The 18,229-nt window shown below is 42.6% G+C and overlaps 1 protein-coding gene across 16 annotated transcripts in view; it reads left to right on the forward strand.

Annotated features, from left to right (window-relative positions):
• Window positions 1-689: 689 nt before the first annotated feature.
• LOC112233761 (calpastatin-like) overlaps window positions 690-18,229 on the forward strand; it is a 69,453-nt gene continuing 51,913 nt past the window's right edge. For 7 of the 16 annotated variants that reach the window (XM_024401582.2, XM_024401592.2, XM_024401590.2 and 4 more), the window contains exons 1-2: window positions 691-849; window positions 2,653-2,742. In XM_024401582.2, the coding sequence (XP_024257350.2) occupies window positions 796-849; window positions 2,653-2,742 (144 nt within the window). In that variant the 5' untranslated portion in view covers window positions 691-795. Of the gene's footprint in view, window positions 850-1,239; window positions 1,604-2,652; window positions 2,743-18,229 lie in introns of those variants that run through there. The other 9 variants (XM_024401600.2, XM_024401601.2, XM_024401605.2 and 6 more) reach the window with 4 other exon arrangements.

An 18,229-nucleotide genomic window follows, 5' to 3' on the forward strand; every position in this document is an offset into this window, starting at 1 on the left:
TGGTTCTGGTTCATTAAGAAATAGGAATTTAGATATGTGTTTTTGGTTGTTGAGTCAATTAGACCAGGCCCATTTCAAGCTTATCTTTCTAAAATATAAAACGTTATTTCAGAATATATGTAGTATACCCCCTCATGCAGCTGGTGAGGCTACATCAGGTCAACAATATGAAGCTGTCAAGAATAACATGTGAGTGCATAAAAAGGGAAAATGTAGGCATATAGCGTGCTGAAGTATGTTATGGCCTATCAGGAACAAGCCCTATCTGTCGGTTGTATTTGGTAGACCAGATGTGTCCATATACATGTAGATATGTTTGAGGATTTGGCTTTGATCCTTCCCTATTTTTAAAACGTATTTACTTCACTAAGTAAATCATTGGGATGTGATGTCATACGAAATACATTCAAATGAGATTAGCAGGAGATTTAATGTGTATGTTACTTCAGCTTCTTTATTCTTGGCTACTGTGTATAATTTTCAGGGGGGTTGTTGGTCTATTAAAGTAACTGGGGAACAATAGGAAGGAAGGGTGCTACTGGTAAGATAAGAAACTAAAGACAAAAGCCCCCATTCTTAAGTGCTTAAACCTCCTGATGCATACGGTCACACACACACACACGTTGATTTCATTTGAGCAAAAATATTTTGAGTTCGTAGCGGGAGGGGCACACTTACGCGCCAGAGGGGCCAATTTGATTCACTCGGTTCCCCAGCCAGCCAGCGGTTCCTATAAGAATATCTGTTGAGCCACCGTTAAGTTTTGGACATAAAAAAGGTATTTGCGTTGCAGCGATGCCACACAAAAAGAGAAGCCATGCCCATGGCCATCATAAAAAGTCACCGGAGGTGAGTTTTCCTTCTAAATAGTTGGCATAGAGTTTTTCATAAAAATGTTTAAATGAATTAACCTCGGTCAAAAGCTGGCCACAAACTGTGCAATCGACCAAACAATGGTCCAACGTTTGGATGCAGGAATGTCCAATGAGTAGGCTACGCGCGAGTTTTGCCTCAATTGGCATCCTCTTATAGATCGTAGCCAGGTACATATCTCTAATAGCTAACTTTGAGAAACGATAAGCTGATATCCTTATGGAAAAGCGTATAGGCTACTATATTGCAACAGTAATCGTTTTATCTGAGGCATTTGCATTACGCACCAGTTGCGCAATCCCCCCCGTCAACCCCAAACATGAATTGTGGTTTTGGATGATAGGCTATAAATGCAGTTCAGCCGTCGATTGTCAGTGGGTTATGCGGAAACGATAGACTCGTCTGGCAAACTTAACTAAAAAGAGAATTAGCTATATGCCGTGAAATGCAAACCTAGCAGTCTCTTGACATCACCACATCCGCGCTAATATAGACACTTCGTTTAGGGTATGATAATGATCAGTCGGCTTCACTGAAACATTGTTTGAACATACGGGACGGGAGTGGCCCTCTGGAACGCAGGGGAAATAATGATGCTTTAAAGGTACACGGGAGACAGGCTAGACTAGAGGCTACACATATTTAGACAAGAGGTAACCGTAGGCAATAGACGATTCTTCTCATCGTCACAGTTTCCATCATGGCGTATGCTGCATATTGGACCAGCCTTGTGAGTATATGATTATAAGCCACCGATTTCTCCAACTTCTGTATTAAAATAACATCCCTCTGGTAGCGATGTGTCTGAGTAAATCCATCTCCATTCTAGGAAGCATTATTGTAAGTAGGGACTCCGACTTAAATAGTTCTACAAACAGCCTTTCCAACTTTTGTCATGGTAAAGTTGTGTTGACGTATTAGTTTACAATAAGTTGTAGAATCAACAAGAAGCCTATTGATATGAAATGAATGACTTATGTTCTGAACCATAAAAAAAGGGTTGGGCCAGCATTTCTTGGCAGGTTTGGCAGGTTAGAGCATTATTTTGTAGGGCGTGTGACTGTTTAAACATTAGACATGATAAAATACACATTCAGCTCCTGGCACAATTGCCTGGACTTTTACAGATGCAGATTTAGAGAGGCATTATGGTTGGTCAGCCTATCACCTTTAACTCTTATTTGAATGCAACTGTTAGATATCCAAATATGGTCTTTATGTCCACCCTCTGAATGTCTCCTGAGTGTGCAAGTCCAAGTAGAGACTGAATCATTTGTTACCTCTTCACTTACATATCTCATAAAGTTGTTTGGCACATATGTGATAATTTGTAAAAACCAATATGGCAGTTCCATCTGAATTTTGATGGAACTTTTTACAGTATCATAAGCTGGTTGTTATAACCCGCTATTACAGGTTAATGTTACTCTTCTAATATAATAAAATGGAGCATAACTTAATTGCCTTCAGAACATTATAGGCGTTACGGCAAGTTAGGGACTTTACTGTAATATCCAAACCAACATTAGTGACCTTTCAGACAGTGGGTGCAGATGACCACTTCCTTACAAGACCCAGGTGGTTGTCTGTGGACCTAAGGCCTTCAAAGGGTGCAGTTAGCTATTGGAGCACACGCACACTCAATTGTCTTGACTACATGTGATTTGTTCAACATTAACATTGTATATTTGTGTGTGTGTGTGTGTGTGTGTGTGTGTGTGTGTGTGTGTGTGTGTGTGTGTGTGTGTGTGTGTGTGTGTGTGCGTGTGTCTTTTGCAGCAGAGAACAGGTCCTAGTACCACACTTGGAGAGAAGCAGGTGGATGACAGGTCTTATGATACTCGAGCTGCTGCAGCCTCTAAGGCTCAGGTAAGACCCTTCTAAACAATGTTCACATCTTGGTGCGGATACACTTGACGGTTACCTCTGTTAGTGCAGAGGTGGTGCACTCAGCTACACTAATGGGATGAATAACTGACGTAGAACTGAGGACCTGTGTTTGCTCCGAGTCAACAGCTAGACTTTTGTCTATACCACAGCTGACGTTCCCTTTGGGGAAAAATAAAGTTATGCTATTCTATTCTATCCTATTCTGTTCTACTTTAACTCTGTATACTTTGTTGCCCTCTGGTGGGTTAAAGAGGCATGTACTTAGTCACATGAATGAGTGGGATAACATGTGGGCATGCAGGCTGCTAATTTCACCACACACTTGACTGGATCCATTTGTTTATCCATATCAGTGATCTGGTTTCACAAGGCTCTCTGGGACTTTGTTTGGTTGCAACTTTTGTAAAAGTTGGAAGTCTAAAGCTGTTAACAACCACTATTACATCTAACAGGCATTTGTTCACCATTTTAGGTTGTGATTTGGCTTCCTTCCATTTTCTTATGAGAGCAGACCTCATCAGAGTTTAAAGATTAGTTATCTATTATAGTTGACATCAATCTATTCCTGGTCACTGTTTAATAAAGGAGACGGGAAAAAGGAATGAACTTGCCCATGATTGTTTAGAAACATCTATATTCATTGATAAGGGACTTCTGAGGGGACTTCTGAGGCAGCGTTTGGCTGTGGTTCCAAGTCTGGTGACATGAGAAGTACAGTGGAGGCTGCTGAGGGGAGGACGGCTCATAATAATGACGTCCTCCCCTCAACAGCCTCCGCTGGAGCAGTAAGGGACTGTGATGAATGACATATCTAAATATAGTGATGAGCTTCACTCCCCTTCTTTGAGTAGTCCAGTTACACAGACAGACACAAACAGTCCAGGCCAAAGGAACACAGCCCAGTACTCTGAGACAATTAAACCAGGGAGGAATTAAATTAACCCCCCCCCCCACACACACACACAGTATGCATGCAAGTTGAACCCAAATGCACATACTTACACACATGCACAACATTCAAACATTTGTGCATACCAATTCGCTTCAGAGGGAGGTGGTAAACTCTCTCTTTGCTTCAAAAGGTTTTCTTGAAGTTACTGACTTAATTTAAATTGAATGTTTATGTTACATGCACATATTAGCAAGTGTTCCAGTGTGTCTAGGTTCCAGTGTGTCTTCCCAAGATGCAACAGCTGGTTTTACAGGCTTGGTGAGCTGACACAACACATCTCTGAAGGTGTTTTTAGAAGAATGAGTGTGCTTGATGATTATGCGTGGATAAGACAAGTCTGGAATGTGTGTTTGTGCGCCTCAGTGCCTATCTATACACTGTAATGCTCCGGGTGGCGTGGGTGTGGAGTCAGACGCAGGAGACAGAAAATCAAACATAGACTGCCCACCCCAACTCACGCCCTGACCATACTAAATAATGAATACAAAACAAAGGAAATAAAGGTCAGAACGTGATATACACAGAGTGTACAAAACATTAGGAGATGTTCTTTCCATGACATAGACTGACCAGGTTAATCTGGGTGAAAGCTATGATCCCATATTGATGTTACTTGTTAAATCCACTTCAATCAGTGTAGATGAAGAGGAGGAGGCAAGTTAAATAATATTTTTTAAGCCTTGAGACATGGAATGTGAATGTGTGCCATTCAAAGGGTGAATGTGCAAGACAAAAGATTTAAGTGCCTTCAAACGGGCTATGGTGGTAGGTGCCAGGCGCACAGGTTTGAGTCTCAAGAACTGCAACGGTTTTCAGGCTCAACAGTTTCCTGTGTGTATCAAGAATGGTCCACCATCCAAAGGACATCCAGCCAACTTGACACAACTGTGGGAAGCATTGGAGTGAACATGGGCCAGCATCCCTGTGGAAAGCTTTCGACACCTTGTAGAGACCATGCCCCAACGAATTTAGGCTGTTCTGATGGCAAAGGGAGGTGCAACTCAATATTAGGAAGATGTTCCTAATGTTTTGTACACTCAATGTATATATGTAGGCTATGTGTGTGTACACATGTGCTTTGATGTGTGTTCGCATGTTTTCAACTGTGAAAAAGTCAGCCAGGTCGAAGTTCGTCCAGTTCCCCAGGACGTTGGGAGATGCCTTTAAAACCCACCACTAGGGGCAACGGTGAGCACTATTACAATCAAGTATCTTTGTGGCTTGCTAGGACGTTGGGGATGGGGATGGCGGCTGGGTGTAAGCAGCAAGCTCTGACTTTGAGGTTTTCAATCCAAATATGTATATAAACCCTGGAATGCTGATGCTATCCATTGGCCAATGAGAGGCTTTAAAGCCACCAGACTGCCATATTGGCACTCCCCAGAAAGAGCAGTCCTACATAGGAATTCATGGAATTTTACAGTATTTAAATTAAATGTTTCAAGGAAGAAATGACAGGTATCTAAGTATATTTTAGTGTAGTGGGGCCAGCGACATTAGAACTTTCCCAAAAATATTTTCTTATGTTTAGCTCACATAATATAATAAAACAAATATGAATGAAGGTGTCTGTAATAGAATAAATGTGGCAAAAACGAATGTAGACATTAATAAATGTATTTCTATAGCTTCTAAAATATTTTTTTTACAACGGTGGGGGAGTGCCAAGATGGAGGCGCGATGGCTTCAAAACAGCTAGCTTTGCTATGGTGAGAAGTTTTGAAGTTGAGGACTTCTCTTGACTGACTCGCCATCTCAAGATGATCTGCTAATTCAGTTCTATGTGTAGGCTAAACCCCAGTGGTGGAAAAAGTACATAATTTTCATACGCAAAATGACTCAAGTGAAAGTCTACTTTAGTAAAAGTCAAAAAGTATTTGGTTTTAATTATACTTAAGTATCAAAGGTAAGTGTAATTGCTAAAATATACTTAAGTATCAAAAGTAAAAGTGCAAATCACTTCAAATTCCTTATTTGAAGCAAACCAGGTGTCATTTTCTTGTTTTTTAAATTTACTGGTAGCCAGGGGCACACTCCAACACTCAGACATAATTTACAAACAAAGCATTTGTGTTTAGTGAGTCCACAAGATCAGAGGCAGTAGAGATGACTAAGGATGTTCTCTTGATAATTGTGTGATTTTGATCCTTTTCCTGTCCTGCTATGCATTCAAAATGTAATGAGACTTTTGGGTGTCAGGGAAAATGTATGGAGTAAAAAGTAAATGATTTTCTTTAGGAAGGTAGTGAAGTAAAAGTAAATATTGCCAAAAATATAAATAGTAAAGTACAGATACCCCAAAAAACTACTTAGGTAGTACTTTAAAGTATTTTTACTTAAGTACTTTACACCACTGCTAAAGCCTGCGCTGAACTTATGTTTAGCCAACCTTACAGCAGCTAGCTAGTTAGCATAGCTTGAGGATAGCTAGCTACAGCTGGCTAGTCTATCTAGCTAGCTGATATTTCTCTGACGAATCACAGTTATGCCAAGATAGCAAGAAGTACCAGTGTCTGGAATGTATTTCATGAAACACTCGTTCTACAACACCTTGCTACAAAAGTAGCTTTCGACTTGAAGTTTTTATCAGGTCATGTAAAGACACATTCCCGTGAAACCGATATCATCAACTGTGAGTTGAATAGCCAGTCTTCAGTGAGCTCAGCTGTCAACACAATATTCTATAACTGGCTAGTCTCGTCTCCTTATGTCCGCTGATAGATATTTCCCGCAGGAAATCCCGTGGGTGTGTTTGTGTTACAAAAACAATTCTGCAGTAAATAGGCTATCATATTGATTTGCTTATAAAGACAGTATGCCTACTCTAGCAAATGAAAATAAGTTGTGTGTAGAGTACAACCACAGATAAAACAAAGAGCATGCAAATATTTGGTACAACTTCCGCTGCCCCAGAACTAACATGGCATTCTATTCTAGTCTAAGGATTTGGATGTCTAACCACACACTAACATGCACAGCTCTCTGGGTGAGGTATTCAAGTCTCCAGTGGGTGATGAAGTCCCTTTCCATCTATGTAATGTGTTACAGATTGTGGGCAGGTGCAGTCAGGTGGTGGCTGGAGGGTTGGAGGGCATGACTCTCCATCGTGGATATGACAACGTTTGCCTCAACCCATGGGTCCAGCAGGCAGAGTTCAATAATTACAGGCAGATGTGAGTTGCAGGAAGATGACACTTTTCTCATACCACTCTGTGGCTACTCAACAAGCTTCCTCCAGGAGGAGGAACTGTGTGAACACTGTAGCTTATTTTATATCCAGCAAGCAAGGCGCTTCTTTCCTTGAATATATATATATATTTTTTTTAATTGCTCAAAATATGTGACCAAACTACAGTGCCTTCAGAAAGTATTCATACCCCTTGAGTTGTTCCACATTTTGTTATTAAAGCTACACACAATACCCCATAATGACAAAGTAATATTTTTTTGTGAATATATATATATCTTTTTTAAATACAGAAATATCTAATGAACATAAGTATTCACACTCCTGAGTCAATACATGCCAGAATGACAATTGGCAGTGATTACAGCTGTGAGTCTTTCTGGATAAGTCTCTCAAGAGCTTTGCACACCTGGATTGTACAATATTTGCACATTATTCTTAAAAGAAATCTTCGACCTCTGGAAGTTGGTTGTTGGTCATCACTAGAAAGCCATTTTCAAGTCTTGCCATAGATTTTCAAGCCGATTTCAGTCAAGGCTGTAACTAGGCTACTCAGGAACATTCAATGTTGTTTTTGGTATATGTGTATATTTGGCCTTGTGTTTTAGGTTATTGTCGTGCTGAAAGGTGAATTTGTCTCCCAGTGTCTGTCCAGCAGACTGAACCAGGTGTTTGGCTGTGCTTAGCTCTATTCCTTTTATTTTGACCCTAAAATAAACATACCCATAACATGCAGCCACCACCATGCTTGAAAACATGAAGAGTGGTACTCAGTAATGTGTTTGTTATGTTGGATTTGCCCCCAAAATATCGCTTTGTATTCAGGACATTAAGTTAATTTATTTGCCACATTTGTTTTTGCAGTTTTACTTTAGTGCTTTATTGCAAACAGGATGCATGTTTTGGAATGTTTTTATTCTGTACAGGCTTCTTTCTTTTCACGCTGTCATTTAAGTTAGTACTGTGGAGTAACTCCAATGTTGTTGATCCATCCTCAGTTTTCTCCTATCACAGCCATTAAACTCTGTAACTATTTTAAAGTCACCATTGGCCTCATGGTGAAATCCCTGAGCAATTTCCTTCCTCTCCAGCAACTGAGTTAGGAAGGATGCCTGTATCATTGTAGTGACTGGGTGTATTGATACACTATCCAAAGTCTAATTAATAACTTCACCATTCTCAAAGGTACTTTTTCTACCAATAGGTGCCCTTCTTCACGAGGCATTGGGAAACCTCCCTGGTCTTTGTGGTTGACTCTGTTTGAAATTCACTATTCGACTGAGGGACCTTCCTGATAATTGTATGTGCGGGGTACAGAGATGAGGTAGTCATTAAAAAATCCCTCCATACCCAAAATCCCTCAACCATTCAATTCAACAATAACAAACAAAAACATTATGCTGAGTGCAAGATCTCTGCCAGTTCATACATCTGTATCAACCTGTATTTTAGTCAGGGGACAAACCATCTCTCTTGTACTCCATCTGTAGAAAAACAAGGTAGAGTTGATACACACGGCACTGATTACATCAATGGTTGTTAGGTGAATTCCAGGACAGACAAGTGATAGTATTTTGACCTATGACCAGATCAAATGTGACCAACCCGAAGTAGGACTGCTGCCTGGTCACATAATGCCTCAGCCTTCTGCTCCTGACAGAAACAAGGATCTCTCTGGTAAGAAGAAGGGCGGGGGTGTATGCCTTATGATTAATGAGACGTGGTGTGATCATAACAACATACAGGAACTCAAGTCCTTTTGTTCACCTGACTTAGAATTCCTCACAATCAAATGCCGACCACATTATCTACCACGAGAATTCTCTTCGATCATAATCACAGTCGTGTATATTCCCCCCCAAGCAGACACATCGACGGCCCTGAAAGAACTTCATTCGACTCTATGTAAACTGGAAACCACAAATCCTGAGGCTGCATTTATTGTAGCTGGGGATTTTAACAAGGCTCATCTGAAAACAAGGCTCCCTAAATTTCATCAGCATATCGATTGCGCAATCCGGGCTGGCAAAACCCTGCATCATTGTTATTCTAACTTCCACGACGCATATACAGTGCCTTGCGAAAGTATTCGGCCCCCTTGAACTTTGCGACCTTTTGCCACATTTCAGGCTTCAAACATAAAGATATAAAACTGTATTTTTTTTGTGAAGAATCAACAACAAGTGGGACACAATCATGAAGTGGAACGACATTTATTGGATATTTCAAACTTTTTTAACAAATCAAAAACTGAAAAATTGGGCGTGCAAAATTATTCAGCCCCCTTAAGTTAATACTTTGTAGCGCCACCTTTTGCTGCGATTACAGCTGTAAGTCGCTTGGGGTATGTCTCTATCAGTTTTGCACATCGAGAGATTGAATTTTTTCCCCATTCCTCCTTGCAAAACAGCTCGAGCTCAGTGAGGTTGGATGGAGAGCATTTGTGAACAGCAGTTTTCAGTTCTTTCCACAGATTCTCGATTGGATTCAGGTCTGGATTTTGACTTGGCCATTCTAACACCTGGATATGTTTATTTTTGAACCATTCCATTGTAGATTTTGCTTTATGTTTTGGATCATTGTCTTGTTGGAAGACAAATCTCCATCCCAGTCTCAGGTCTTTTGCAGACTCCATCAGGTTTTCTTCCAGAATGGTCCTGTATTTGGCTCCATCCATATTCCCATCAATTTTAACCATCTTCCCTGTCCCTGCTGAAGAAAAGCAGGCCCAAACCATGATGCTGCCACCACCATGTTTGACAGTGAGGATGGTGTGTTCAGGGTGATGAGCTGTGTTGCTTTTACGCCAAACATAACGTTTTGCATTGTTGCCAAAAAGTTCAATTTTGGTTTCATCTGACCAGAGCACCTTCTTCCACATGTTTGGTGTGTCTCCCAGGTGGCTTGTGGCAAACTTTAAACGACACTTTTTATGGATATCTTTAAGAAATGTCTTTCTTCTTGCCACTCTTCCATAAAGGCCAGATTTGTGCAATATACGACTGATTGTTGTCCTATGGACAGAGTCTCCCACCTCAGCTGTAGATCTCTGCAGTTCATCCAGAGTGATCATGGGCCTCTTGGCTGCATCTCTGATCAGTCTTCTCCTTGTATGAGCTGAAAGTTTAGAGGGACGGCCAGGTCTTGGTAGATTTGCAGTGGTCTGATACTCCTTCCATTTCAATATTATCGCTTGCACAGTGCTCCTTGGGATGTTTAAAGCTTGGGAAATCTTTTTGTATCCAAATCCGGCTTTAAACTTCTTCACAACAGTATCTCGGACCTGCCTGGTGTGTTCCTTGTTCTTCATGATGCTCTCTGTGCTTTTAACGGACCTCTGAGACTATCACAGTGCAGGTGCATTTATACGGAGACTTGATTACACACAGGTGGATTGTATTTATCATCATTAGTCATTTAGGTCAACATTGGATCATTCAGAGATCCTCACTGAACTTCTGGAGAGAGTTTGCTGCACTGAAAGTAAAGGGGCTGAATAATTTTGCATGCCCAATTTTTCAGTTTTTGATTTGTTAAAAAAGTTTGAAATATCCAATAAATGTTGTTCCACTTCATGATTGTGTCCCACTTGTTGTTGATTCTTCACAAAAAAATACAGTTTTATATCTTTATGTTTGAAGCCTGAAATGTGGCAAAAGGTCGCAAAGTTCAAGGGGGCCGAATACTTTCGCAAGGCACTGTAAGGCCCTCCCCCGCCCTCCTTTCGGAAAAGCTGACCACGACTCCATTTTGTTGCTCCCAGCCTATAGACAGAAACTAAAACAGGAAGCACCCGTGCTCAGGTCTGTTCAACGCTGGTCCGACGAATCAGATTCCACGCTTCAAGATTGCTTCGATCACGTGGACTGGGATATGTTCAGCATAACGCCAAACAACAACATTGATGAATACGCTGATTCGGTGAGCGAGGTAATTAGCAAGTGCATCGGTGATGTTGCACCCACAGCGTCTATTAAAACTTTCCCCAACCAGAAACCGTGGATTGATGGCAGCATTCACGCAAAACTGAAAGCACGAACCACTGCTTTTAATCAGGCCAAGGTGACCGGAAACATGACACGAATACAAACAGTGTAGCTATTCCCTCCGCAAGGCAATCAAACAAGCTAAGTGTCAGTATAGAGACAAAGTGGAGTCACAATTCAACGGCTCAGACTTGAGAGGAATGTGGCAGGGTCTATAGTTAATCACGGACTACAAAAGAAAAACCAGTCCCATCGTGGACCAGGATGTCTTGCTCCCAGACAGAAGAAAAAACTTCTTTGCTCTCTTTGAGGACAATACAGTGCGACTGACACGGCCCGCTACCAAAACCTGCGGGCTCTCCTTCACTGCAGCCAACATGAGTAAAACATTTAAACGTGTTAACCCTCGCAAGGCTGCAGGCCCAGACGGCATCCCCAGCCGCGTCGTCAGAGCATTGCTCAGACCAGCTGGCTGGTGTGTTTATGGACATATTCAATCAATCCTTATCCCAGTCTGTTCCCACATGCTTCAAGAGGGCCACCATTGTTCCTGTTCCCAAGAATGCTAAGGTAACTGAGCTAAATGACTACCGCCCCGTAGCACTCACTTCCGTCATCATGAAGTGCTTTGAGAGACTAGTCAAGGACCAGACCATATCACCTCCACCCTACCTGACACCCTAGACACACTCCAATTCGCTTACTGCCCCAATAGGTCCACAGACGACGCAATCGCAATCACACTGCACACTGCCCTAACCCATCTGGACAAGAGGAATACCTATGTAAGAATGCTGTTCACAGCTCAGCATTTAACAGCTCAGCATTTAACACCATAGTACCCTCCAAACTCGTCATTAAGATCGAGACCCTGGGTCTTGACCCCGCCCTGTGCAACTGGGTCCTGGACTTCCTGATGGGCCGCCCCCAGGTGGTGAGGGTAGGTAACAACATCTCCACCCCGCTGATCCCCAACACCGGGGCCCCACAAGGGTGCGTTCTCAGCACTCTCCTGCACTCCCTGTTCACCCACGACTGCGCGGCCATGCACGCCTCCAACTCAATCATCAAGTTTGCAGACGACACTACAGTGGTAGGCTTGATTACCAACAACGACGAGATGGCCTACAGGGAGGAGGTGAGGGCCCTCGGAGTGTGGTGTCAGGAAAATAACCTCACACTCAATGTCAACAAAACAAAGGAGATGATTGTGGACTTCAGGAAACAGCAGAGGGAGCAGCCCCCTATCCACATTGACGGGACAGTAGTGGAGAGGGTGGAAAGTTAAGTTCCTCGGCGTACATGTCATGGACAAACTGAAATGGTCCACCCACACAGACAGCGTGGTGAAGAAGGCGGAGCAGGGCCTCTTCAACCTCAGGAGGCTGAAGAAATTCGGCTTGTCACCAAAAGCACTCACAAACTTCTACAGATGCACAATCGAGAGCATCCTGTCGGGCTGTATCACCGCCTGGTACGGCAACTGCTCCGCCCACAACCGTAAGGCTCTCCAGAGGGTAGTGAGGTCTGCACAACGCATCACCGGGGGCAAACTACCTGCCCTCCAGGACACCTACACCACCCGATGTCACAGGAAGGCCATAAAGATCATCAAGGACAACAACCACCCGAGCCACTGCCTGTTCACCCCGCTATCATCCAGAAGGCGAGGTCAGTACAGGTGCATCAAAGCTGGGACCGAGAGACTGAAAAACAGCTTCTATCTCAAGGCCATCAGACTGTTAAACAGCCACCACTAACATTGAGTGGCTGCTGCCAACACACTGACTCAACTCCAGCCACTTTAATAATGGGAATTGATGGGAAATGATGTAAAATATATCACTAGCCACTTTAAACAATGCTACCTAATATAATGTTTACATACCCTACATTATTCATCTCATATGTATATGTATATACTGTACTCTATATCATCTACTGCATCTTTATGTAATACATGTATCACTAGCCACTTTAACTATGCCACTTTGTTTACATACTCATCTCATATGTATATACTGCACTCAATACCATCTACTGTATCTTGCCTATGCCGCTCTGTACCATCACTCATTCATATATCTTTATGTACATATTCTTTATCCCCTTACACTTGTATCTATAAGGTAGTAGTTTTTGAATTGTTAGCTAGATTACTTGTTGGTTATTACTGCATTGTCAGAAGCACAAGCATTTCGCTACACTCGCATTAACATCTGCTAACCATGTGTATGTGACAAATAAAATTGGATTTGATTTGATTTCTAGGAGGCAGTTTCCCTTTAACCCTATCCCAAACCTTAACCCCTACCTTAACCATTCAGAATGAATACCTAAACTTAACCGTCGAGCTGTTTCTGTTTTAACCCTATCCCAAACCTTAACCCTAACCCGAACCATTCGGAATTCATTCCTAAACTTAACCGTCGAGGTGTTTCTGTTTTAACTCTATCCCAAACCTTAACCCTTACCCGAACCATTCGGGAATTAATCCAAATGTAATTTTACATGTATCCTCCTGGCCCATGTCGAATACTGAAGTCAAACTGTGAGATCTTGTTGGGAAAAGTACAGTAAGCACTGAGTAGTGAGGCCACATTTCAATGCAACTGGTGGCAGAAGTGAGATCTGCCATAGCAACAGATGCCTCCAGGTTCCCCCTACTGGTAGGGAGGAACATCTTCACAACACAGAAGTTACATTATTGACCAACCACTAAGTTCTAAAATGGTCACTGGGATTTACATTTCTGAAATTGACTTTAAGATGGTCTAACCCATTTTTCCCATGTAGAGTTATAAGATTATGTCTGATCAGTATTTGAGACAACACTGACATATATAGCATTTAAAAAAAAATCCATCTGTCTTTCTCATCTTAGGTGTCCTGGCCTACCTCTATATGTTTACATATCTATTGCCTGAGCTATGCACTGAAGCTGTGTGTCACTGCTTGGTTGGTTCAATATCATATTGCAAGTGCCAATAAAGTTTTCACAATCTCAGTCATGTGGTCATACCCTTTTTCTTACTCAGTGTCATAAGGTATATGGTGCAATGGGAGTGGTGTGAGGGTGCCGGTTGGCCATGGTCTCACATGGTCAGTATTAGAACTACCCCTAGAAGTCTAATACTGGGACTATCCCTAGTAGTTCTAATACTGGGACCACCCCTAGTAGTTCTAATATTGGGACCACCCCTAGTAGTTCTAATACTGGGACCACCCCAAGTAGTTCTAATACTGGGACCACCCCTAGTAGTTCTAATACTGGGACAACCCCTAGTAGTTCTAATATTGGGACCACCCCAAGTAGTTCTAATACTGGGACCACCCCTAGTAGTTCTAATACTGGGACAACCCCTAGTAGTTCTAATACTGGGACTGCCCCTAGTAGTTCTAATACTGGGACCACCCTAGTAGTTCTAATACTGGGACCACCCCAAGTAGTTCTAATACTGGGACCACCCCTAGTAGTTCTAATATTGGGACCACCCCAAGTAGTTCTAATACTGGGACCACCTCTAGTAGTTCTAATATTGGGACCACCCCTAGTAGTTCTAATACTGGGACCACCCCTAGTAGTTCTAATACTGGGACAACCCCTAGTAGTTCTAATACTGGGACCACCCCTAGTAGTTCTAATATTGGGACCACCCCAAGTAGTTCTAATACTGGGACCACCCCTAGTAGTTATAATACTGTGACCACCCCTAGTAGTTATAATACTGGGACCACCCCTAGTAGTTCTAATACTGGGACCAACCCTAGTAGTTCTAATACTGGGACCAACCCTAGTAGTTCTAATACTGGGACCAACCCTAGTAGTTATAATACTGGGACCACCCCTAGTAGTTCTAATGCTGGGACCACCCCTAGTAGTTCTAATATTGGGACCACCCCAAGTAGTTCTAATACTGGGACCACCCCTAGTAGTTCTAATATTGGGACCACCCCTAGTAGTTATAATACTGGGACCACCCCTAGTAGTTCTAATACTGGGACAACCCCTAGTAGTTCTAATACTGGGACCACCCCTAGTAGTTCTAATATTGGGACCACCCCAAGTAGTTCTAATACTGGGACCACCCCTAGTAGTTATAATACTGTGACCACCCCTAGTAGTTATAATACTGGGACCACCCCTAGCAGTTCTAATACTGGGACCAACCCTAGTAGTTCTAATACTGGGACCAACCCTAGTAGTTCTAATACTGGGACCAACCCTGTAGTTATAATACTGGGACCACCCCTAGTAGTTCTAATGCTGGGACCACCCCTAGTAGTTCTAATACTGGGACCACCCCTAGTAGTTCTAATATTGGGACCACCCCGAGTAGTTCTAATACTGGGACCACCCCTAGTAGTTCTAATACTGGGGGGACCAAGGACACAGCTCAACCCTTTGGCCACAGACTGATTTGTCACAATGACTCACTCAAGACTGCATTGTCATCCCACCCCACCCAATGATTACCTCAAGGGACACAGAGAGGTCATGGATTAGGTATATTTCTGTGCAATACAACAGAGTCAGGGTATTGTTCTTTGACTTATACTCTAGTTTTTAGGGAAAGATACTGAATCCTGCACATGCAACACCTGCATGCAAGGCAGGAGAACATTTACATGTGTTACTAACTTGTTTGCATTCCCTTTATCAACAGTCCACTCAAAAGCACAAGGTAGATTTGTAAGGTCCAAAAGTTAGCTATCTTAACCAATGCTAATCATTGCTGGACCATGGACCAACATCATGTTGCTGACCTACAAACTATTGGAGTTTTGTGAGTAGGTGTCACATCGACAACTCACATCAGAGTAAAGTTGTTTGACAAATTAGTCATTTAAAAAAAATTTTTTTTTTAAATGTAACCTTTTATTTAACTAGACAAGTTGGTTAAGAACAAATTGTTATTTACAATGACGGCCTGCACCAGACATACTGTATCTGGACGAGGCTGGGCCAATTGTGCGCCGCCCTGTGGGACTCCCAATCACGGCCGGTTGTGATACAGCCTGGATGTATCACAAGGCATGCCTCCAGTCCTCACAAAGCAATTTGCCACAGATCTTTGCACACCTAAGAACTAGTAATATCTTATATTGCATTTTCTCACTGGCATTATTCATTTTGATTCTCCCCCTGATTTCATTGCTAGTCTTCCAACAGTGGAATGCTAGCCTCTTCCAGTAGCCGATAACAACTGGTGGTTACGGTAACACAGTCAAGAAAGTTGAGGTTGAACTTGGCCACACTTGGCAGTGAAAATTGATAGAAACAGAACTCCTGCCCCTCCCTCCTCCTCCACATAAGGAGCTTGTCATGTTGTTTGCACAACTTATCTCTTATTGCTCAGTGATTGTGTGAGTTGTACTCCATGTGGAAGAGGGTGGGTACTTTTCCTCTGTGGTTAAGAGTGTGCACTGTATATTGTAGATTTATACACGGAGTACACCAAACATTAGGAACACCTTCCTAATATTGAGTTGAACCCCCCCTTTTGCCCTCAGAACAGACTCAATTCATCGGAGCATGGACTCTTCAAGTTGTTGAAAGCGTTCCACAGGGATGCTGACCTATGTTGACTCCAATGCTTCCCACAGTTGTGTTGGCTGGATGTCCTTTGGGTGGTGGACCATTCTTGATACACACAGGAAACTGTTGAGCGTGACAAACCCAGCAGCATTGCAGTTCTTGACACAAACCAGTGCGCCTGGCACCTACTACCTTACCCCGTTCAAAGGCACTTAAATCTTTTGTCTTGCCAATTCACTCTCTGATTGGCATACCTACACAATCCATGTCTCAATTGTCCATGTCTATCCATGTCTAACCTGTATCGTCCCCTTCATCTACACAGATTGAAATGCATTTATCAAGTTCCTTTTCTGTCAGTGCATTTTAACACTGTGTGTGCGTGCATTATGCACATTTGTGTGTTGGGATGTGTTCGTGTATGTACAGTGGGGCAAAAAAGTATTTAGTCAGCCACCAATTGTGCAAGTTCTCCCACTTAAAAAGATGAGAGAGGCCTGTAATTTTCATCATAGGTACACTTCAACTATGACAGACAAAATGAGAAGAAAAAATCCAGAAAATCCCATTGTAGGTTTTTAATGAATTTATTTGCAAATTATGGTGGAAAATAAGTATTTGGTCACCTACAAACAAGCAAGATTTCTGATTCTCACAGACCTGTAACTTATTCTTTAAGAGGCTCCTCTGTCCTCCACTCGTTACCTGTATTAATGGCACCTGTTTGAACTTGTTATCAGTATAAAAGACACCTGTCCACAACCTCAAACAGTCACACTCCAAACTCCACAATGGCCAAGGCCAAAGAGCTGTCAAAGGACACCAGAAACAAAATTGTAGACCTGCACCAGGCTGGGAAGACTGAATCTGCAATAGGTAAGCAGCTTGGTTTGAAGAAATCAACTGTGGAAGCAATTATTAGGAAATGGAAGACATACAAGACCACTGATAATCTCCCTCGATCTGGGGCTCCACGCAAGATCTCACCCTGTGGGGTCAAAATGGGGTGGTCCCGGTGAGCAAAAATCCCAGAACCACACCGGGGGACCTAGTGAATGACCTGCAGAGAGCTGGGACCAAAGTAACAAAGCCTACCATCAGTAGCACACTACGCCGCCAGGGACTCAAATCCTGCAGTGCCAGATGTGTCCCCCTGCTTAAGCCAGTACATGTCCAGGCCCGTCTGAAGTTTGCTAGAGAGCATTTGGATGATCCAGAAGAAGATTGGGAGAATGTCATATGGTCAGATGAAACCAAAATATAACTTTTTGGTAAAAACTCAACTCGTCGTGTTTGGAGGACAAAGAATGCTGAGTTGCATCCAAAGAACACCATACCTACTGTGAAGCATGGGGGTGGAAACATCATGCTTTGGGGCTGTTTTTCTGCAAAGGGACCAGGACGACTGATCCATGTAAAGCAAAAGAATGAATGGGGCCATGTATCGTGAGATTTTGAGTGAAAACCTCCTTCCATCAGCAAGGGCATTGAAGATGAAACGTGGCTGGGTCTTTCAGCATGACAATGATCCCAAACACACCGCCCGGGCAATGAAAGAGTGGCTTCGTAAGAAGCATTTCAAGGTCCTGGAGTGGCCTAGCCAGTCTTCAGATCTCAACCCCATAGAAAATCTTTGGAGGGAGTTGAAAGTCCGTGTTGCCCAGCAACAGCCCCAAAACATCACTGCTCTAGAGGAGATCTGCATGGAGGAATGGGCCAGAATACCAGCAACAGTGTGTGAAAACCTTGTGAAGACTTACAGAAAACGTTTGACCTCTGTCATTGCCAACAAAGGGTATATA

Source organism: Oncorhynchus tshawytscha, linkage group LG02 (assembly GCF_018296145.1).
Source record: "Oncorhynchus tshawytscha isolate Ot180627B linkage group LG02, Otsh_v2.0, whole genome shotgun sequence".
Lineage (NCBI taxonomy): Eukaryota > Metazoa > Chordata > Actinopteri > Salmoniformes > Salmonidae > Oncorhynchus > Oncorhynchus tshawytscha.